This window comes from Chrysoperla carnea, chromosome 1 (genome assembly GCF_905475395.1).
Source record: "Chrysoperla carnea chromosome 1, inChrCarn1.1, whole genome shotgun sequence".
Taxonomy (NCBI): Eukaryota; Metazoa; Arthropoda; class Insecta; order Neuroptera; family Chrysopidae; genus Chrysoperla; species Chrysoperla carnea.
The window spans coordinates 51,769,721-51,795,593 of NC_058337.1; the positions used below are offsets into that span (position 1 = coordinate 51,769,721).

Sequence of the window (25,873 nt, forward strand, 5' to 3'; positions counted from 1 at the left end):
GTAGGGTGGAATTGATTGGTGAAAATCTCTTTTAAATGCGATGGTGGAAGCGGTGAGAAGCTGTATAGCAATATTCTATTTGCTCATTAAATTACTTTGTGCCTGTAATAATGGTTCAAGTTTGATTCTTCTTTCTTACTTGTATATGCACGAGTGGTAAATATATCTTCTTAACACATTGGTTTCTTGTAAAGGGCCCCAAAAGGTTCGAAATACTTTAAAAAATCACTAATTAAAGCGCGAAATGAACTAGAGCAATAATGACTAATGAATAATGATGTTCTAGAAATTTGTCGTGCTTACCCTGGCAATGCAGCTAGTATTATTATAAATTAATTTTCTTGGGAGTTTCCATAAACTTCCACACTAAAATATCTGTGTAATGTTTGTATGTTTGTTACAGGTGATCGTTTATTGGATATACCATGTAAAGTATGCGGTGATCGCAGTTCTGGTAAACATTATGGAATATACAGTTGTGATGGTAAGTAGTAAATTTTTAAATCAAACTAAATTACATTAAATAACAATAATTTATATCATATATGATGTATTTGTATCGTAGGATGTTCAGGTTTTTTTAAACGTAGTATACATCGTAATCGTGTGTATACATGTAAAGCTGGTGGTGATTTAAAAGGACGGTGTCCAGTTGATAAAACACATCGTAATCAATGTCGTGCATGTAGATTACAAAAATGTTTTCAAGCTAATATGAATAAAGATGGTTAGTACAAAAACATTACTTTTTCATTTTAATTTACTAGCTTTTATATTCTATATTTGAAATTATTATATGAACTTGTTCAAATAGTTTCCAAGTAATCAGTGCTACGGCTGTTGATCAGAAGAAGACAATTGATTTTAGAGCATTTATATACACGACAATAGATTTTAACGATATCTAATTGACACTAAAATTGATTTTAGTATTGGGTTACTAGTACTAATATATTGACTAATATATGGTAAAATTCGGACATTTTTACACAAATCAATAACATTGGTAAAATAAAATCATGAGTTGAACAGAGCCAGAACAAACGCTTATAAAAACACCGTGTTTTTGAGTTATCATATCACCGCACCGTCCAATATATTGATGGATCTTCAATCAAAACTGGCATCACAAATTATTTATATCAATAACGTTTTAATATCCTCTTCAGATGATCAATACATTAATCACTCTCGATATTGACTGAATAATATTGAGTTTGTGAAGTTAAACTAAACGTTCGATTCTCTTTCAAATATACTTCTCAGACGATCAATATATTCTTTAATATCGATATTGGTTCAGTAGGTAATATTGACCGAGTGTTATCGTAGTTGGGTTAAATTCAAACAGGTTCAATTATGCTGGGCTTTTTTAATAACTCGAATTTGGTACCTTTAGCACCTAATCTAATACATATATGAAGGTAGAAACAAATTTATAATTTTTGTATGTAGTACTTTTAATGGTTGGGCTACACAAATTTGATTTATTTGACAAATATACTTCAATAATGTAAATTTCATTAAAAAACGTACGGTTCAAATGTCGACAAATCAATTGTTATGTGGAAAAAATTTCGCGGATTTTGTCGCAGAAGTCTATAAATTTTCTTCGCTTCAATAGCCAAGGAACCATTATCTATTTTTACATTTAGTTTTAATACATTTATATGAGAAAGTAATTGAAAAAACGTTTATTCGTAAATATTTCTGTTAAAAGAATAAACTTTGATAGTTTTTAATATCATATAAAAATATTTAACATTTATATAAATGAAAAGTTGAGAAAAATAAATTCATATATAAGGGAATCAAACCATATATTAGGGCACCATATCTAAGTATGTTTATAAGTTTATTATGGCACTGTTTTTACAAAATTTAGGCACACAATTTAAAAAACAATTTCAATTCAATTATAAATTATAAAGTAACCATTGTTCTTAATCTGCGAGACACAATAATATGCAACACCTATCCAATTATCAAAATTATTGTGAATTACGATTTTTTTAAAGGACTCCGCAATATTAGATAGGAAAATGGCTTTCTGTGAAACTTTTTCTAACCCATCTTAAAATGTTCTTTGGATCACTTCGATGAAAGATACAAATACATTATAGTTTTAGTATATGACTAGGAAAATGGGTTTTTGGGAAACTTTTTGAAACCACCCCTAAAATATTATTCACATTCATTCTTATCAAAAAATCTTCGACCACAAAACTTTTGAACGAGTAGTTTTCGTGCTACAGGCGATTAAAGCAAATCATATATTACATTTATAGTACCTATATGTCTAGGAAAAGGAAAAGTTTCTAAATTGTCCTCAACATATTCTTCGGATCGTTCTGATCAAAAGCTCTCTGGTAGTTTGCGAGCTACGGGCTTTCAAAGCTACACATACATGACAGTTTAGTCCGTAGCTCAAAAACTACCCATTAAAAAGTATTGCAACTGTGAGAACTTTTGATCAGAACGATCTGAAGAAGATTTTGGAGGGGGTGAAAAAATTTCACAAGAAAGCCATTAGTACTATAAATGAAATATATATGCATTGCTTTAATCGCCCGTAGCTCGAAAACTAATAGATAAAAATTTTTGTGACCGTGAGAGTTTTTTATCAGCAGGATACAAAGAACATTTTTAGAGTGGGTTAGAAAAAGTTTCACAGTAAGCCATTTTCCTATCTTATATTGCGGGGTCCTTTGTAATTTGTATACCTCATAAATTTAAGATCTCGCGAACATTTTATTTTGTCCGAAGTCCGAAATAATAATGCAAGGTGACTTCTTACTTAATTGACTAAGAGTAAACCTTAGCTATTTTATTGAATATAATGTAAGTATTTGTATGTAGGTTCTACTATACTTGATATAGTTTATATGTAGGTCCTACTATTTGTCTATGTTGTAAAAGCATATAGATGCTTACTTCACGAACTTACACACTTAGGTACAGTAGAACTTATAGAGTTAAATAATAAATAAAACTTTAATTAAAATTAAAAGTTAAAATAAATATTAATTGTTTATACTTACCTACGTAGGTAGGTTCATGTAAGTATTACAGGTATCTATCTATAATCTGTATCTGCAGTATATAAAATTTATATATATATATATATATATATATATATATATATATATATATATATATATATATATATATATATATATATAATATTTATATTAAATTTAATTTCTAATTTAAATTTAATAATATTAATATTTTACATTAGATTTACCGTACTTTTAAATTGATTTTATATACTACTCACATTATCTTTTTCATTTTATATAAATAAAACTTTTTAGTTATTTTTAGTTAGTCTTAGGTTGAATTAGAATTTAAGAAGGCAGTATGTATTTTGTGTGTACGTACTCACCTATTTTCTTTCATCTCATTTATTTTCATACGTATAAAAATACTTCAAATTTTTGATTTGATTTCAAATTTCTCAAATACAAAAAAAAAAATTGTAACGCAAGAACTACGTTAGCTAAGCAAATCTCCTCAGGAATTGAAAAAATAACACATTTTTCTTAAAATCGAATATTGAATTTTTAATATTTCAAGAATTTTTATTCCGAAAATTAAGCGTCCAGAGAGAGAGTCCTTTTTGCTGAAAACTGATCAAAAAATATAAAAATATTTTATTTTTTAAAAATTCAAAATTTTTTACCTTGCGGTAACAACTACCTGTCCCCTCCAACGTTTATTGAACGATTTTTTTCATTCACGAATTTGACCTTTCGAGATTAAATTGCTACCGTTATAAAGCGTATATATATATATATATATATATATATATATATATATATATATATATATATATATATATATATATATATATATATATATATATAGGTAGGACAGATGAACATTTGAAGAAATTTTTTCAAAATTCCATCATCAGTACAAAATCAATGGCTCCATTTCCTTCGGAACTTCGCTAAAAAAGATCATCAAATAGGTCAAATATTTCAAGAAAGTATACGACTATGACTTTAGTACGTATAGATTGTGCATATAGACTGATTGTTCACGGCTTACAAAACAATGCTAACTTTCGCTTAGCGAAAACAATGCGCTTTCCTAATGAATACTTGAAAAAGTAGGAATTTTAAAAATTAAAAACAAATATTATTTTTATAAATTTATTTCAATCTTCTCAAAGTTCCTAAAACTCCGTCAGCAACAAAATATAACTGAATTTTTACATGAGTTATATAAAAATAAATTGTTTGATAACAAAAAATTGTCAAAATTTTAATTAATTCTTCGAATTTTAAATAATTTGTACCCCTTGGTTAGTAAAATAGTAGTATAAAGTATCCAAATGTTTCTACATGTCATATGAGCACGTGCAGATGAATATCTCGTTCCTCAAAAAAGCGGTACTAAAGAGTACATTTATCTAGGAAAGGGTTAAGAAAAAAAAATCGTACAGGTGTGAAATAAACTTTATGTTAATATATTTTCAACAGTAAGTACATTTTCTTAGAGTACTCATCATATGTAATGTTATAGTAATATCATCTACAATATTTTAACTGGTGCGTTTTTAACGATATAGACTTATAGTATAGATATCAAATGAGAAGAGAAACAAAGAAAATTACTTGTTTTTTTATTTTATTTGCTTTTTTAGTATTTAATTGAGAATTCATTTTTATATTGTCTATCTAATTACGTGAACTATAAATGAAAATATTGAATTAAAATGAAGTAAATAAATACTTTGTAAATACAGTAAATAAATGGTGGAAACGCAAATAAACCATGCAATATATATCTTGTTACAATATACTATACACTTATTTGCGCTTCCACCATATTTAATAATTTTTGTAAAACACAAATTACATGTTCTTTTTAACACCTATTTTTCCCAATGGTTTGATATAATTCTAGTTATGTAGGACATTCACTATATATTATATTGATATCAATACTGTTATTGATATATTGATAATATATATAAAATTTATAATATAGATAGGTATACTGATATAGTGTTCTGTAATATAATATTATTTATTATTTAATATAAAAATTGTATTGTCATATAAATAGATATAGATAGATGGATACAATGTATGTAATATATTAATGTATCTACCTACCTATGTATGTACATACATTGTACCTATGTAGGTAGCAGTAGTGTATAGTATAGATACAATATAATGTATTCTCGCTGCAGGGTATTAATTGCATTATGTTAGATGACAAAGGATTCGATTTATTTATTACTAATGTATTTTATTTTATTTATATACCTACCTATATAATATTATTGTAGGTACTACCTACATAGATACTATCTACCACTAAATTAAATATACAAAATTCATATTATTATCAATACCTAAATAATAATGGCAAAGTAGGATATTTATTGAATGAACAAATTTATGTTATGGACATTACTTTTTTATAAATCAACATAATGTACATTATATCTAACTGTAAAATAGCATCAATGAATCAAGACGGTCTGAAAATCACTTGCATTATTTAGATATAACCTTTACATTTTATTTGACTACAAGCCGCTATTCATACGCTTTGCTGAGCAATTTAAAAATTAAAAGAAAAAACTAAAGCGTTATAGCGTTCGCCTACTTTGCCCTTACTTATCTCCCTCCTCCATAACACTCGCAATATCAATAATGTCAACTTTAAAAACAAAGCCATCACATGGTATTCTTCAACACTTGCCCCCGCTTTTCGCCAATTTCAACAAAAAGGATTTTTTTGCGATGTTCACCAAAACGGTAAGTTTTATCATAAAATTAAATGGGACAAAAATTGTACATCTAGATTCTAGATGATAAAATATAAAAAGTGTCTCATTACTTTTTTTTCTAAGAGCCACTGTTTCTGAGATAAAACGATTCATAAAGTTGGAATAATTGTAATCAGCATAATATGCATAAGTATGCCACGTATCGGTGAAGCTGTAATAAAATATGTTTCTATCGGTGTAAATTACATATATAAAATTTTTACTTACCTAATTTAAAGATAGCAAAGAATTAACCTTGTTGCATTAGAAATTGTGAAAACAAGATACGAAATTTCGTAAATAAATTTTTTTAAATATAAATTAGCATAATTACCTACTTATTTAAATTTGTTAAAAAATATTATTAAATTTTCAATGTAAGCCATGTTTGCAACCCATAAAATTACATATCCATCCATAGAATCATACTACGATTACAACTCGTCCAACTTTTTGAATCGTTATATCTCAGAAACATATTGGCTCTTAGGAAAAAAAGTATTGAGACATTTTTTTAATTTAATTATCTGATCGACAATTTTCGTCTGAACCAATTTTATGTTAAAACTTACCGTTTTGCTAAAAATCGTGAAAAACCCACTTTTTGTGACCTATGACTTCGAATACTCCAATCCTAGCAACTTTAAACCGGGTGCGAATTTCTGTACATTTACTCCTATTTTTTTGTTTTTGTTTAATAGGACCGGATAATTACGGACTAATGGAATTTTAAAACTTTTGTTTTGACTTATTATTTGATTTACATAAAATCTTTGCTTGAATGAATAACTAATTATAATGATAATTAAAATTTAAATAACTTATAATGATAAATCTACTATTATATTCAATAATATTATACAAAAAAATAATAATACTTTAAATATAAGATTTTAAATAAATGGTTATTTAGTTTGTATGGTAAGTAATATGAGGGTGCAAGAGTGAACATTGAGCATTAAATGGTTGCTGCATTACTACTATATTTATACTTACAACTTATCGCAACATGTGTTAAATATCTCAGAAGTATTAATTTGTTAACAATATCGTCCCAATATAATGATTTTATTTTAGAGATGCATTTCATGCTTTTAATCATATCTGATATTAAATATATATATTTTTAATTTATATATAATATTTGATTAGTTCTTTAGAAACTTACAAATAGCATCCCCATCTTCATTTGAATACAGAAATTAATTACATCAATTATTCCCGGTAAAGTCTACTAAAACTCTTTGATCCTCAAAAAAGCACCCCAAAACCCAATCTCATGATCAAGCAGAGTGAAAAATTTCAAAGCATTTCACGTACAGATAAAAAATATTCGTTTTTATATTAGGAACAATTTTCTGATTTAAAATGTTCTTCTCTTACTTTAACGGAACGGAATCGAGTATACCTTTAACTGATCTTAGAGGTCGAAGTCCAATCCAACGTATTTATGAAATGCCCACCTTTGATACGAACATGCTCATAATGAAACATTTGTGTGTATCTGACTTACCATGGAAAAAATACCTCATTAAAGGGTGATCAAAGACTTCTGGGACATACTGTGTAGGCTATGCTTTACATGGATGAGTCGTGGGGAATACACCAGAATCCAGAACAAGAGTGTCTTCTATACGTGAAAACAATGCAAATAAGTGAAAACAAACAATTGATTGAGTAAATTATTGAAATACCATGTAAAGACAGTGGATTGCGCAATCATTTGTGTTTTTACGTCATGTAAGTAAAGACAGATAGCCAAACATACATACATACACACTTATCTGACATTACCATATAATACATACTATATAATAAGCGCCCAATTTGCGCTCTCGCGAGTAAACAGTGATGTTTACGAAATAATGTTTCAAACAAAAATTGTTTATTTTATAAGGAACATTTTTTACATTTTAATTTTTGTTCTATCTCTAACGATTTACAAAATGACAAGACCCAATTGACCCATGAAGCTCAATTACGAACTCGTCCACACTTAAATGTCCTGAGCACGCTATAAACATTTCAGCTTGATATCTTTTTTCGTTTTAGAGCTATCGTGTTAACAGACAGACAGATGGACAGACAACCGAAAATGGACTAATTAGGTGATTTTATGAACATCTATACCAAAATTTTGCTCGTAGCGTCAATATTTTTAAGCGTTACAAACTTGGGACTAAACTTAGTATATCTTCATATATACATGGTATAAAAACCCAAATGTTGTTATCCAATTTTCATTTGTTTTCAAGATATAGCGTAATTAATTTTTTTTAATTCGTTACGTAAAGAACCCTTTAAGCAGAAATGCTACAACATTGAGGTTTTTTAAAATCACTTTCGTGAGTAGAAGACACTCCTGTAGTTCGCTGCATTACTCAGAACTCATCCAGTATAACAAAAACGGTCGTACTCAAACTTATGCAGGACATGGTCTATCAGATAAGCTAAATAAACAAAAATTATTATTTAATTTAACTTAATAATATTACCATTCGACATTAACTAACTGAACTGTTTAAGATATGAATATCAAATACATAATAATAACAAGTGAAAATAAACAATTGATGGAGCTAATTGTTGAAATATCCTGTATAGACAATGTTGAATATGAGTGCTTGCATTATTTAAATCAGATAAGTTGAAAAAAACCAACAAATTTATGGCAACCTTCCGCCACCTTTAGTCCTAGTTTTCAAAAATTATCTAAAATATTTTCTTTTAGTTTTTTCACAAGGCTTACCAGTTGAAGGAATCAGCATACAAATTTTCAGAGAATGGACATCAAATTTTTGTATGAAATAAAAGTTGTTTGTTTTTTTATGAGAAACATTTTTTACATTTAAATTTTTGTTCTATCTCTAATGGATATAAGATGGGTCCTACCGAATTAGACTCAATTTTTATATTTTCTCATTTACGAACTCAAACTCATTTTTTACGTCCTGAGCACGCTATAAAAATTTAAGCTTGATATTTTTTTTCCTTTTTGAGTTATCGTAAACGTTATGACGGATATACGGACAGACGGGTGGACAAAAGAAAATGGACTAATTAGTTGATTTTTTGCACATCTATACCAACATTTTAGTTATATCAATATTATATTCGTATTATCAATATTTCATTTCAGCACAAACTTGGGACTAAAATTAATATACCTTGATATATATTTCATATATACAGGGTATAATAATTATTATTAATATACATATAATATAAAGCTATATATATATAGGTAGCTACATTGTTATGCAATAATAATAATGATAATAATGACAATATAAATTAAATTTTTGGTTGGATTAAAGGTGCCATTAATCAAATAATATATACATATATATAACCTATAGGTATTATATGTATACCTGCTAGATATATACATAAATGATACCATAGGTGTATATAGCAAGGTGGTTGGAACATGTTAATAATATTACACTTTTACAAGGTGGTCCAAGTTTAAAAAACAACAGGACTTTAGCAAATGGTAGAAAACGTTAAAATAATGACGATTGAAATTTACACTTACAGCCGGGAAAACTTTTCTATATACAGGGCGTTTTAATTTTGGAAAAAGTGACATTTTTGGAAGTATTAACAATTCGGTTACTTAGAAAAATTGAAATCTTAGTACATAGTATAGCCTAAATATCTTTCATGATTTAAAGATTATGGTGATAAATTACGAAAACCAACGGTGGAGACTTGGCCATAACCCTGTTTCGAAGCGATTTGACACACCACTGACTTCATTGAAAATGAATAAATACTAACGTTATGGTATTTTAATGAAGTCAGTGATGTCAAAATTTTCTTTGAAACTGAGTTATGGAACACACATATATCTATTGCTAGTTTTTGTAATTTAGGTCCATATAAATTTTAATCATGAATCTTAGTTCATAATGTTTGCTAAATTACAATTTTTGCTAACAGCATTTTTGGCAATACCTCACAAAAATGATATTTTTTCCCAAAAAAACATTCTATTATTAGAAAAGTGAAATTTACAAAATTTAAAAAACTCCCGACAAATGTTTCGGGTACGGAACCCTAAAATCACATTTGAAACATATCCAAGAACCGCCAATTTTAGGGAACGGGACCCTAAATTTGCACTAGAAACATAGCTAAGAGCACTCTCCATTAAATTACCTTTCAAACAAAACTAAAAAAAAACAAATTTTTTCATCAGTTTAGGTCCTACGATGTCACAGACAGGCAGACACACACACACACATAGCAGTCAAACTTATAACACTCCTTTTTTTTTAGTTCAGGGATTAAAAAGGAGGCTTTTCCAGCTATAAATGTATTGAGAAATTATCATTATTTTAACGTAATTTACTATTTGTTACTATTTTAACGTTATCTACTAAGTTCTGCTGTTATAACTTGAACGACCCTTTAGAAGGAGAAAACACCTAAACACAAGGTGTTGAAACATTGGAAAAAAATGTTACGTTTGGATTCGAAAAATTGTAAATTTAGCACACAATTCCCCAAACATTAGATATTTCATAACGTTATTGTATTTGCAATAAAGTCAATGGTGCTAGAGATTTTTTCCTCGAATCGAGGTGTCACAAAGATACTTAGCTTTTATTGTCAAATTTCCAATTTTTCCAAGCAAAGCAGCTATTTTGACCATACATTCACTAAATATCCTTTTTCTTCAAAAATTAGAAAAAATGCATTTTCTTGGATATAAATATAATTTTAAATTTTCATTATTTTAACGTTATCTACTATTTAATGAAGTTCTCATGTTATAATTTGAATCATCCTGTATACATACATAAATTGTAATATGTTATTATGGTACGTAGATAGGTAGTAGGTAGGTAAGTAGTTATAATGTTATATCATCATCATATCATATCAAATCACCCATAGCTATACATATACATATATATGCATACAATCATACATAGAAATGAATTAAATTCATAATGTAACATCCACATCACATAATAATAAAGTGCCAAAAGCAAAAGGTGTTAAAGTTCATCACATTATTGTAAAGGTTACTTTTTAATAAATACACACATATAATACATATATCCGTATTTTCAACTTAAATAGTTACTGATACGTAGGTAAAATGAAATCTTATGTAAAAGAGTTGATGTATTTGTAGGTGTATTTATTAATTCCTATCCTATGTATAAATTTTTCTCAAAGTCAACAGTTATTGGAACTATTGGACCTATTGGAACTATGTTCCTTATGGCACGTTATGATTTGTTTGCTGGTTGGGAGGTAAAATAAAAAAAAAAGTGCAACAAATAAAAACGACCCCAAAATTCTACAGTTGGTTACCTAGGAAGCTAAAAGCTTTTTAATCGATTCAGCTTGTCATGAATTTTGAGAATATGCAAAAATATTTTACAATCTGTCAATTTGTATTTTATGTTCAAAATTTATGTTTTATCATTCAAAAAAAAGAGTTGTGAGTTCATCAGAAGTTAAACATAATAGAGAATATTTAAAGTAAGTACAAGGAAATTTTATGTTATGTCATATTAAATATTTTGATCAAACAAATTGTGGTTAATGTACGCACACATTGGGCTGACTACTAATTCAGAAGTATGTCTTTTTTAAAATTTAAATTAATTCATAAAGTATAGAGTAAAAGTAGCTATAATATTTAATTCTTTAAACACTAGAACAAGTATTTGACTTCTTAGATAAATACATAAAATTTCATAAGTTATCAATATTGTTTTTTTAACCTACGAAAAATACAAGAAGTTATGTCCTATCGATTCGACTGTATTCTTGTTGTTGTGTATGTTACGCAATATCTTTGTTAATTAAAATGAACCAATTTATGAATTCATTTACTGTTAAACCAAAAATTGCATAACTAAGAGAGCGCGGTACATTGATTTCAAAAAAGCACAAAAGTAAAAAAGAAATTAAGTACCTCGACCAATAATTTTCTTGGGAACAAGCAATTACGTTTTTAAATCGATGATAACCATATCCTTAGCTTTTCGCGAATCTAAAATACTGACCGGCTCTCTGACTCAGGTATAAAACTGCAAGCAAAATGTAAACATTAACTTAGAAAATATAACAAAATGTAAAGTAAAAGTGAAGTTCCAATAGTTGACTTAGAGAAGTGAATGTTACAAATTAGGTTATATGTTCTATGAGTTCTTATTTATTTATTCCATGGAGACAGATTTTTAGTCCTTTTTCAACCGCTAGGACCGCCAATAGTTAGTCTTGAATAAATTGAATCATTGGCGTGGCCTAAATTTAAAAAACATAACGCAGACTTCGTTTAACTAGCAACCTGGTGCTGAAAGAGCAATAAAACAGGAATTAATCATAATTTCCACTTTTACTTCAAGTTGTAGTGGACACAAATTTATGTTTATGTCTAGAAGGGCGTAGTTACAAGTAAAAACTTACATACAAACTATAAATATAAAAATAAATGAGAATTTAATTAATTTATAATAGATAGGTACAGTTGTTTTTATAGTTAACATTTAAAAAAATAAATAAGAAATAGGTACATTTTATTAAGAAAATAATACATTTAATTAAATAGAAGATATATACCACAAAGATAATAAAGATATCAGAACATATTCATTGTATATTTTATATACCTTTTACATTATATAGACATCTATTAATTTAATTATCTTTTACATAAAAAAATAATAACAAAAATATAACAATATAGGTACTTATATAATAGATATATTATGTAATGGCATAGAACTGAAAATTAAGTGAAATTAAAAGAATATACTTTATTTAAGTAGTTAATATCTTTTATTTTATTTTTTACATAAAATCTTTTTTAATTTTAACTAACTAATTATCAATTATCAAAACAAAAAAAGATATTAGAAAAATTGATAGACGATAAGTTTCCATTTGAATATTAATCTAATAGTAGGTAATTTACAGTAATTCAAAACAGATTATTCGAATAGGAAAAAATGTCAAAAAAATACTTGCAAATATCTCCAAAAATATTTGAAAAAAGTTGTGTTAACGATTTAAGAAACATGCAATTCTCTATATAAAAGTTTATTATCAAACTTGAAACATTTTTCACAAGATCTGAGGAAAACGCGATCAAAGACTTCTTGTTGTTTTTGTTTATTTTATACATGTTCTGTGATCATCGTTTACAAAAACGTACATATCTTGAAAACGAAAAATTGTACGGTAATGAATTATAAATCAAATTCAAGAACAAAAACAAGACATTCTTATGAATGTGATTAGGGTTGCGTACCCGATAAATATGTTGGGGTTTTTTAAATTTTGTAAATTTCACTTGTCTTTATTATTAATGAAACTGTAATGTGTAATTATCTATTGATCAATTTTTTGTATTCTTTTGGATTCTTGTTATACCATGTATATGAAATATTCCAAGGTATTCTAAGTTTAGTCCCAAGTTTGTAACGCTTAAAAATATTGATGCTATGAATAAAATTTTGGTATAGGTGTTCAAAAAAACACCTAAATGGTACATTTCCGGTTGTCTGTCTGTCTGTCATCACTCAAAAACGAAAAACCAAAAGAGATATCAATCTTAAATTTTTATAGCGTGCTGAAGACGTAAAAAGTGAGGTCGAGTTCGTAAATGAGCAACATAGGTCAATTGGTTCTTGTAAACCGTTAGAGATAAAATAGAACAAAAGTTTAAGTTTAAAAAATGTTACAAATAAAAAAATTTCTTCGTAAACATCACTGTTTACCCGTGAGGGCGCAAATTATGCGCAAATTGTATAGTATTAGGGAATATCAGTTATATATGTGTGACATGTATGTATGTGTAATGTAACAGAGTAATCAAAACTGTCTATACATAGTATTCCAACAATTAACTCAGGCAATTGTTGTTTTCACTTGTTTAGAATATAATTTTATTTAAATTAATATTGTGGATAATTCTTAATTTTTTTTATATATTTATCCGGATAAATAACAAAAATCGATAATTATTTTTCGTTCGATTTTTTTCTAACCCAAATTATAATCAATGAAAGACTTATTGATACTAATAAGTATCTATAAGTCTACATTGATTAGAATGTGGCATAACAACCCCTATATACTAACTTATACATTCTTGGATATATGTAGATACTTAAATAAGTACCTAAATATACACTGTAGTATGACTGAATACATCCGTTTAGTAATGCATCTAAGCGAAATGTATTATATACATATATTGTAAGGCTACAGATACGATACACAAGACTTTTGTTGTATGCATGCAGAGAGTGGGAGTTTTGTTGCATACAAATATTATTAATTATCTAAAAAACTTCCACTCTCCAAGCGTCTCCCAATTAATGTTAAATACATGTATATAATACATCTCGCTTAGATGCATTACTAAACGGATGTATTCAGTCATACTACAGACATGTATATGCCTAGATGGTACAAAAACGGCCTGTATAGTTATATGTTCTAATAAATTTAACTTTATACATATATATACATATAGTTAGTTAGAGTTGTTACTGTTACATTGTAACTTGTAAATATAAAGATATCTAACTAACTACCTACATAGGTACTTAAATACAATATGTATGTATGTATGTATATATGTATATGTGTGTATTATATAAGTTATATGTTATATGTTCAAGATGTTCAAGTTCTCATCATTAAATATAACTATATAACTTGTTATAATAGTACATACATACATACATAGTATAATATAAAAAGAAATTATATATAAGTATCTATGTATGTAGCTAATATTGACTATAATATACTAAGTACAGTCTGTATAAAAACATTATTATCATCATCGTTTATTCAATTATCTGTAATACATAATAACACCTCAATCAGTAATTATGCTCTAAAATCATCGCAGTGTTTTTCAAAGCTGCAAATTTAATTAAATGTCAGTGTGGATCATTCCTTTGCAGAATAAATCTCCGTTTTCCACCCAAGAGTCCCCAATAGGTTCACAGTGTTTCCTTTAAATAGCACAACAGGTACATACATACTTACCCACACTTATCTCGACGCCCTCGTTAGTGTGCAGCGTTTTTACATTGAATTGGCTTGAAAATGTATGAATGAAAAAAAAATAGAAATGAGAGACATACAGCACGCAAATTAATTGTTAGAGCTGCACAAATCAGAAACAAAACTGCACAATTTGAGTAGAACAGTACCTTAAAACAAATGTGCTAAAATTCTGATATATTTGTAAATATTATCTCAAAACTTGTTTGAGTATATGTATCGAAGTTCAATAAAGTATGTAGGCGAAAGGGCAAATTAGGCAGTGCATTCACTCATTGGCCAGAGGAATAATAAACAATTTTTGGAATTTTATTAAGGAAAATTGTTTAAAAGTTTTCCGATCACTTTTCCCATCTTGCAACATGGATTTGTATTATCATTATGATAATTTGAAGAAAATGGCATTGATGATGCATAAAGGCATATATAAAAATTGGTCTTGCTAATATTTTTTTAAAGTTTTTCCTTAAAGCAACGCATTATTCGTTTTCGACGGAATTTTTAACTTCTTTATACAAAGTAAAGAAATTAATGCAATAACAAAAAAATCGGAAACAACAAAGCGAAAAAAAAATGGAAAAGTAGACTCGATACCATTACAAAATTTATTGTTAAATTAAAATTGATTAAAAAATGAAGAAGTTATAAGCATTCAAAGATTTCAAAGATTGGTGCCCGCATCTTTCTTGCAAAACATAGTTAAGTAATATCTATGGCAATACCGTGCAATGTGACATCACTAGTCTATATCTTCGTCTTTATTTAATTAGAAGGTATAAACCATTATAACTATTGCAACATCTTGTTTCCTTTTAGGTACTTCCTTTTATGTACGTAGCGATGTAGAAATTTTGCTTTTTAGAGAGACATTTTGACTATCCCCGAAACCATTATGACTACTAATTAAATAATTAACTTTTAACAACGCCTAGGTTAATTATCAAAAAATTTAAAACTTTTGTTTTTTTTACCATTGAAACGTTCTATTCTTAAGAAAATATGACTTCAGAACTAACATTTTCCTCATTTTCTGAAAATATGACAGGGACGACTGACTAGTCTCTTCCATAAATAATTAATTTTAACGAATAAGAATGAATTTTAATATATTTTTAAAAAAGACATGTTGTATACCTATCTATTTTACATAATTATAATAACAATTATATACAGATATATAATCAAAGTTAAATGTTTTATTAAATCACATTATAAATAAAATAAAAAATAAAATCAGCGAATTCATCCATCTCATGAATCTATCCATCTGTATTCTGTATTTACATTTCTTTATATCTTTGATGTGTATAAGTGAACTAACTAAGTGATTATAAATGTTTGATGTATTCATATACATACTACATCTACCTACCTACCTACCTACCTACCTTTATATGTTTGATCTTTTATATTATAAATCTACTTATATAGGTAGGTAGTTAGTAGCTAGGTTGAATATACCTAATGTAGAATATAAAATAAAAAGGTAAAGACTTATACTTTTATATACTTATTTACAAAAGATAGCGTTATAAATTGTGGTTACTTTATATCCTTTACAATTTTATATCTACATACTACCTACATAGGTAGATACGAATTATAAAAACCACATTTTATTTAATTGCTACTAATCTAAATACTTACTTAGAGCCGTATTAAGGTTGGTGGAGTCCTTGGAGTCTGTTGATGGTGTTGGATCGTTACCAATAAACGTGAAAAGTCGGGTGAAGAAAAATGAATGCGGATACATTCTTATTTTGTCAACTCAATGATATTTATTATCATACGCGTCGGGAGGGAGTCCAAGGGAGTGTGGACCCGCACCCCGTTGTATTGAAGGAAAATACACAGAAAAATATTAAAAATTAATTCCTCTACTCTTTTCTATCAGTTCCACACGAAAAAAATTCATATTTCACCATTAATTAAACGTACAGTAAATATGCTCAATTCGTCAATAAAACCATACCATCGCTGCTTCCAGAAGTTTTTCTTTTCTTTTTGTCACATTCCACGATTTGCATGCATACTATAAAACAAGCCATACATACAATCTTAGCATCCAAGTCTTTGTTTTTTTAGAAACGTTTTTGTTTGCCAGTAATGACCTGAATTTATTAAAAGCTACATTTGCGAGGGTTACACGCCTCTTGGTTTTAAGTGCACATCTACCGTTTTCAACTATAAGAGCTACAAAGTAGACATATTGGTTCACTTGTTCCACCATGATGTTATTAATTTTTAACTCGCATTTGGTTTTTGTTTGCTTATCACCATGCACCTTGTCTTACTTCTGTCTTTTTTAAGAATTAATTCCAAAAATAAATTATTTAAAATCGTATTTTCTAAGGTATTTATTAAAAACTTCAAAAATCAGTATGCTATGAACTTGGGATACGAATATCATTTATGTCTGTCACATTAGCCTTGCTTTTTCAAGAATATTCTTCTTTAAATGGAAGTTTATACCAATAAAAATTGGTATGTCCCAAATCAAGTTACTACGATTTTGTCGAAATTGAACTTACAAGAGAGTAAAATGGAGTTTAATTATATATGTTTACAGGAAATTACATCTTGCATGAATCTATTTAAAACATGATCTAAATAGTATTCAAAACAAATGGTAAAAAAATCACAAATTATTTACATTTTTACGGGAAAATCTAATTTTCTATGAACATTTAGGTACATGCCGAGATACTAAACATGAAAACTAGATTTTTTAATATTGGTTTATATTCAAATAATCTCAAAATAGAAACTTCCAAATTTTAGTGTATGTAATTTTAAATTAACTAGTTAACCAATTCATTCAGAAGTACTTTCCATGAGATCAAAATAAATTTTTTTTTTATAAATAAAATCAATGAATAACAATCATTAACAGCCATAAGATAACTTGTACAATTACAAAATCAATGAATAAACTAATGATAAACACCTGTAGCACGTATTTAAAATGTAGTGAATTATAAAATAAGTCTGTATTAATAATTCAAATATTCAATGTTTATGTATATAAGCTGTATGTTAATGCGATTACATTTATGCATATAATTATTTATTTTATAGCTGTACAACATGAACGTGGTCCAAGAAAACCAAAATTACATCAACAACAAACAAATCATCATCAACATCAATCACACCACCATCATCATCAGCATCACCAACATCATCATCATAGTCAAGTTGTAGCTGCGGCTGCTGCAATGCAAGCTGCAGCCGCAGCAGCCGTTGCGGTTAATAATAACAATAATAATATGGAACATGGTGGATCAACATTATCATCAGTTGCAGCAGTAGCAGCGGCAGCAGCACAAGCCCATCACCAACATCCACATCACCATCATCATCATCAAAATGACATAACAAGTTTACATCATTATCATCATCATAATGCTCTACCACCAATTGTACCACCACCACCAACATCATCATCATCATCATCATTATCAGCAGTATTATCACCACCATCAGCATCATTAACAACAACAACAATACAATTACCTTTACCTTTACCAAATATATTGTATACACCAACGCATCATCAACACTACAACTTTGATTTATTACACCATCATCATCATCACCAACCGAATATACCAGGTGTATCAGCTGCAACTGTACGTTCAATACGTTCATTACGTCATAATGCATTCACTGCAGCAGCTACTGCAAATTTACATTCAATTATTACAAATACAGATTTAACACCAACTGTATCTGGCACAAATAATACAACTGCAACTGCAACCTATTTATCAAATTTATACCCAACAAATATCAATATAGATACAACACCACCAACAACACAAACAACTACAACATTATCATCATCATTATCATCACCATTATCATCTTCATCATTAGCATCATCAATAAATCATCATCATCAGTATAATAATAATAACAATATCAATAATAATAATAATATAAAACCAGCATTAAATTTATCAATGACATCAACAACATCATCATTAGCAACTACAACAACAACAACAACAACAAACACATCATCATTAGCATCACCTATACATTGTGATAATACAACATCATCGTCATCATCAATAACATCAATTATTGATGCAACTAATGTAACAACTACGACAACAATAATGACAAATACTAATGATAATATTATATCAACTAATTCAAATTTATCATCATCCGCATCATCGTCATCGAAATCGTCAATAAAATCATCATCATCATCTGTATCATCAGTGTCAGCGTTTACTTCACAGCAGGATATTGATAATACAGGTAATTATTCTACGAGTGATAGAAATAACATTCGTACTAACTATATTATTTTCAGGTGGAGGTGCTGGTGCACATTCAACATCAACAACACATCCTAGTTTACTACAAATATTAATGTCTGCTGAAAAATGTCAGGTATGCATATAATTACTTAACATAGCTTTTCAGTTTATTATTTTGGCAACCCAAACGTCAATTACAACTCATCTAATCATCTCTTTCCTTTGCTGACAAAAAGATTACCACAAGGCCAAGATTTTAAGGCCATTTTATTCTTACTTTATTAACAATTATCTAAAATCCCATCAGTTTTGATTTAGCCAAAAAGGATGGAAGAATATTCATCAGTATCGATCGGAAACATGATCACTAGCTTCATAATGGTTTCATAAACAATCGATTATAACTCGCAGATCCTTAAATAGAGATATACCTACATAAAGGCTAATAGGGTTTAAGCTCTAAGCCTACAAGTGCCACATATTACCTCTATTGGTTTTTAAATCTTGTTTTTTGCTGCCCTAAAAAAAATAAATTTTTCTCTGGCAGACTAAAATCATATCAACATTATCTGCATACCCCAGAAATTAACTAAAAATTGATCCTCTTGTATTTAAAAGTAACTTAAAAGACTTTTTCGGCTCTAAGTCTCTGAAAGTATTCCATTACTTTCAACTCTACAACATGTGTTCTTTCATGTCATTCTAATTAATTATATGAGTGTACAAAGTATCCCAAAAGTTCTCAAGTTATCAACGCTTTTTCATACTCTTTATACTTCAATTATTTTGACATTTCCTTCGCATTATGTTATCATCATTAATCTTCATATTTTCCTTACCTAGCCTTTTACCTTTTTGTACTTCAACTAAGATCTCTTACAATGATCTATCATATTTCAGGAGTTTGTATGGAGTGCTAAATTACAAATGCATAATGATGTGCTTGCTGCTTCTTCACATTCATCGTTAGCCACAAGTCCTTCGCCCGCTCTGCATTTAACATTATCCCCAACATGGGAAATATTACAAGTAAGTTTTATTATATCAGTTTCAAACCAATTTTTTTCTTATCAAATAATATTACAGCTGCTACAAGTTTTGTGAATTTTTCTTCGATTTTCAAAAGATCATTTTATTGTGTATTTACTTGCTTATGAATAATATCCGGCTCGAAGGACCATATTTATTTTAGTTATTTTTGATATATACTTCACATTATATACTTATATAATTACATATATTTGAATATCAATAATATTATTGGTGTAATTTTAGATGTTGTAGGAGTTGACTTTGTAACTTAATGTAACAAACATTACAATTACTACCAGAAGTTACAACCAGTTAGTTGTATGACATTACTTCTATATATTGACTTTATACATACATTGGTTGACTTTTATATAAACTCCGCCTTTTATATCAGGTTTATATTTTATTTATATACTTACATTATATTATATACTTGTATATACATTTTATTTATATTATATAAGTATACTTATGTACAGATAGATATACATGATATAACGTTATTTATTTTATGAAATTGATTTAGTTGTTGCAAACGAAAACCTTTTGCATTACTACGTTATTCTTAAATCACTATATAAATACATATTATGTGTTCTTTAAATAATTTTATATGGTTATTATTATCAAAAATTGTAATCATCTATGTGAAAAAGGCTCTAACTCCCACTATTTTCCAAATGCTACTTTAGCTTTTCCAAATCTGTCTACAAAAATACGCCTTTTCATGATACTAGAAAGCTCAAAATCCGATACACTGATGAATTATGTTAATCTCAATTCCAATTTGAGATCGTTTTGGATAGTTCTAAATCATTTTTTTCTTAAATTAATTAAAAATTAAATATATTAAAATTACAACAAAGTTTTGGATTATAAAATAATCTTTAAATATCAAAAGTATTTTAACAAATTTAAAATTGTTTTCATATTCTTATTTATTGTAATATTTGATTTTCGTAGATAGGGCTTTTTAACTTATGACGGCAACACACCAAACATACCTACCACTAAAAGTCGTTTTGGTGAGGTGAACCCAAACCCAGCGCAAGATTTAAGAATTTGCCGGTAGTAGACACTGGAAGACGCCAACTCCCTTATTGTATATTTGAATGTATTGTTAACTTTTTTTAATCTGCGTTATCGATAATGGGACTCTTTCTATAGAGAAAGGGATAACGCAGACAATTATAGAAATGAGGCCAAACCACCAAAAACTTGTTAATTTTTTTAAGCCTACGTAATCCACCATGGTGCTCTTTTTTATTTTTGGCCCATTCAAAAAAAATTGTGTCCTTTCTAAATCTCAATTTTTGTCGACGCCAAAATCTGCTGCCATAAGCACGAACCTTCTCTTCCTGCCGGCAAATACAACGCTGATAACACCTTTACTAAAGTAATGAATATAGATAGTTCTTATAAATTAAAACCTTATTAAATTTTACTAAATTTACTATCTACAGACAGTAAATTTCGATGCCTAAGGTTCTCAAATTCAATAATTATCTTCATAATTTACACGATTTTAGTTAGATATTATATATTTATTGGGTACCTAAATAAAACGACAATAAAACAACCGTATAAATCTTCTTGAGATTTTGAGGTAATTTTGCTATGTTCAGAGTTCGATAGCAGGCAAGGTCGATGCAAAAATTCTAACTATTTTAACTAACAATTTTTTTTTATCCGCCTTAATTCGATCAATAGAAACAGAGATATTCCCCAAAAAAACGTCCCCAAAGAAAACAATATAGAGAAAATGTGTCCAAAACTGCGTGCAGAAGGTTGTGCGGAACGTTCTGGAAAACTCTGTTTTTTACATCGAAAGAAATCTATTTAAAAAAAATTAGCCTCCCCAGAAAATTTTCTGAATTGATTATCAAAATCCGGTAGATACCCCCCTATATTCAAAAACTGTTGCATAAATTTTTTTAATGATTCAGAATATTTGGAAAACATCCCGAAGACCGCGTTAAGCTTGAGATACTAGTTCTAGATAAACATAAAATATACTAAATTTTTAGCTTACATGAAATTTCACCACCATGATTAGATAACTCAAAACTGCAAATTATATCTATTTCCCAACATTTATTATATTTTAGTCTTATAATAGTATTTTTAGTATACCTGTATACCAAATTAATAAATAATAAAAATTTTTATTTTAAAGGAAACAACGGCACGTTTATTATTTATGGCAGTACGTTGGGTACGTTGTTTAGCACCATTTCAAACATTATCAAAACATGATCAACTATTGTTATTACAAGAATCATGGAAAGAATTATTTCTACTACATTTAGCACAATGGTCAATACCATGGGATTTGTCAGCATTGTTGAGTTGTACGCAAGCTCAAGAACGTTTACCACATGACACGATTACAATCAATGAAATTAAAATTATACAAGTAAATATCAACAAAACATTCACTTGTTCACTTGTGTTTATACTGACATCTATGTTGTTTATTATTTTATTGTAGGAAATAATGTGCCGTTTTAGACAAATATCACCAGATGGCAGTGAATGTGGTTGTATGAAAGCTGTTATATTATTTTCACCAGGTATGTCAAAATTTTTATGAATAGAATAAAAAAAATTTTTTGGTAAAATTTCAATTAAAAAAGCCTAGGGGAGATTGTTTGGAACACAAAATCATCGAAATAAGCCATAGGTCTCTCCTAGAATAAAAAAAGATTACGAGAGTTTGAATACGAATACGAATATCACTCTACTAATGCAAACTGCCATAAAAGGTCAACCCGTGCTAACTCAGACATCTCTGCTGTGTTCAGTTCAGCACGAGTTAACCTTTTCTGACGAAGTCATCGCTACAATTCCTTAAAAACATCATTTCTCTAGCTAAGTTAGACGCTGAGTGTTTTTTACACAATTATTTTAATATGTATATATATAATATATAAAGTCATCGCCAATCACATTAGTCATTTTTAATTTTCAGTCAATAAGCGCTTGCTTACAGTATCTAATTTAAATGTGATCTTTAATAACAGTAAAAATTAATTTTAACACCGATTACTGAGAATTTGAAAAAAATACACAAATACCAGGAATCGAATCTGAGTCTTTTGGATTCTTGGAATATGTGTATTTTTTTTAAATTTCTTGAATTGATATGTTTGACAAGTTATTTGTCTTTACAGTGTACGCCATTGTATAAACATTAATAATAATCGAAAGACTTTGATGTTTAAATTTGTATACAAAAATATATTACACAAACAAAAGTCGCCTATAGTGGAGTTACAAAAATTGAACAATATGCCTCGAGAATATAATTTCCAATTGATTAAGACGCTTGGCATGAATCCAGGAGACCTTGGTTCGATTCCTTTTCTATTCTCTTTCACAAGGATTTTCGAAGTTATTTACCTTTACAGTCTACGCCATTATATCATGAAATCATCAATAATAATCGAACTTCGATATTTAAAATTGTATACATAAATATTTATTTTTTATTTATTCATTCTGGTAAAAAAATTCTAAAGAGGTGCATTTACACCTGTGAAAAAAAATCAAAAATGTTAGTACAAAAACAGTCCCAAATAGGGTTTTGTAAGCAAAGAGCATTTCTCATTGGCTGCGTTTACTCGAATTGAGGACTCTGTTGCGCTCAGTTAGTACCAGAACCCTCTTAATCTTCAAGACGAAATGAATTTTCGATATATTGGGAGCTTGGGCTATCAAGTGCTCGGTCTGGCTAAACACAGCCATTATAAAGTTTATTGAAACAATTATATTAGTTGCCACAGCCCTTATTGTAGATTATTTTTATAATATATTTTCCTTTTTACAGAAACAACTGGTCTGTACGATGTTCAACCAGTTGAAATGTTACAAGATCAAGCACAATGTATACTTGGTGATTATGTACGCTCAAGATATCCACGACAGCCAACACGTTTTGGACGTTTACTATTATTAGTACCATCATTAAGAGCAATACGTCCATTGACTGTTGAATTATTATTCTTTAAAGAGACCATTGGTGAAATACCAATAACACGATTATTAGGTGATATGTATCATATGGAAAAATTAACTACTACCTCAACACCATCTACATTATAATAATAAACAGGGGATATTTCAAAATTTTCAGAATTATGTTCACCATCGACTGTCGGACCAAACACATAGTCATAAAGATAGTCACGCTCTTTTAAAATGAAATGTATAAATTAAGAAGTTATACACTCATCAACAATATTAAAGAGATATTGTAAACATTTCAATTTTCTGAAATTACAAATAGCTATATCCACACGAAAAAATAATAGGACCTAGGTCACCCTTACCACGTTTGAAAGCTTGGTATTTGCTGGTTATTGAATTACAGAACAAACATTTATATCGTATGATCTTTACGTTAAAGTTTTGCAAAACTTAAACTTTTAATAGTTAATTAATGTTAAAATGAAAAAATACAGTTTTTGATGTGCTTTATAAACGAAAATTTAAAAAGGAAAAAAACAAAAATTATTTACAAAATCGAATGCATAGTTTTGTAAAAGAAAGATGGCACTTTCCGTATTCGAATGATGTCACACAGATTTCTGTGCGGCAATTATTCCAGAAGATACAATAGTTTAGAATCATAATTTAAGTAACACTTTGGATTTGATAGTTAACAAGTCAATCAAAGGGGACTGTATGGGAATGTATTAAAGCCCATTTTAAAGAAAAATTAACAAATTTTCAACTTAGAGTGTTTTCAAATTCATCAAAAATAGGCAATAATTAAACTTGTAATGTAAACTTTAATCGTAAACTAGAAAGCGTACAAGGTTTCGAATAGAGTAATGATCCAGAGCCGATCATTTTTGCGCGTAGGTATAGCTGTAAAAATATTTGTACATTGATGTTTTTACATTAAAATTGAAAAAAGAGTCAGTTATGTTCTTAAACCTTATTTTTTGAGTAAAAGTCATGATTCTATCTTTGTAATATTTATAATAATTATATTGATTGTTATGTATAAACTAAAATAAGTACCTATTTATCTATATGCCAAATTTATTTAATTTAAATGTTATATCATACTTTAAAACGATACTATTAAGTGAAAACCAGTCTTTACCACCTAGTATTTAGGCCATATCGGTAAAAGTTCATTTATCTGTAAATCGAAACGTGATACTGTTTCAAGGAAAATCAATGACCGCATGCAGTAAATAAAAATATATTATAATTTTACTAGTCATAATTAAAAATACTATATTAATTTATCTGTGATATTAATTTATACATTTTAATATTTATTTGAATTTTATTTAATAAAAGTCAGTCATAAAAACATGTTAAATAAAATAATAGCATTTTTAACTTCTACCAGATGCTCTTTTGGGCAGTATTGGGTATTCTCGAATAATCACAAATAGAATTCCGAAAATATAATCTAATGTACAGATATAATAAAGGAACGCAAACTATATTCATTTATAGTTATTATAACAAATCGTTATTTAGGATCTGACAGAAGTTGAACAGGCTATAATTCTTATAAAAAATACTACTTGTCAAATTTTATTCACAACTTAGAAAGTTATGTCACTTATTTATGTTCATTAAAAAAAAAAAAAAAAAACTTAAAGTCAAGTACGTAGTATTACTGACATCTCCTATATTTAATAACTTAAGACTTCAATACTTTTAATTAAAAGAATTTTTTTGTCGCGTTCATTGTATA

The 25,873-nt window shown here is 28.1% G+C and overlaps 1 protein-coding gene across 1 annotated transcript; it reads left to right on the forward strand.

Annotated features, from left to right (window-relative positions):
- The first annotated feature begins 390 nt into the window (after positions 1-390).
- Positions 391-24,255, forward strand: LOC123305785 (nuclear receptor subfamily 2 group E member 1). Its single transcript, XM_044887614.1, has 9 exons — positions 391-484; positions 566-727; positions 17,924-18,580; positions 18,797-19,117; positions 19,173-19,252; positions 20,020-20,148; positions 22,328-22,567; positions 22,643-22,724; positions 23,981-24,255. Exons 1-9 carry the CDS (start codon positions 391-393, stop codon positions 24,253-24,255), a joined length of 2,040 nt encoding a protein of 679 aa, XP_044743549.1.
- Positions 24,256-25,873: the final 1,618 nt, after the last annotated feature.

What these genes read in the sequence shown, in the direction of transcription:
- LOC123305785 (XM_044887614.1), top strand. Translation starts at nt 391, where the DNA reads ATGTTTGTTACAGGTGATCGTTTATTGGATATACCATGTAAAGTATGC. An exon ending in GCAGGATATTGATAATACAG is followed by an intron (nt 19,118 to 19,172) that starts GTAATTATTCTA and finishes TATTATTTTCAG; the next exon opens with GTGGAGGTGCTGGTGCACAT. An exon ending in TGTCTGCTGAAAAATGTCAG is followed by an intron (nt 19,253 to 20,019) that starts GTATGCATATAA and finishes ATCATATTTCAG; the next exon opens with GAGTTTGTATGGAGTGCTAA.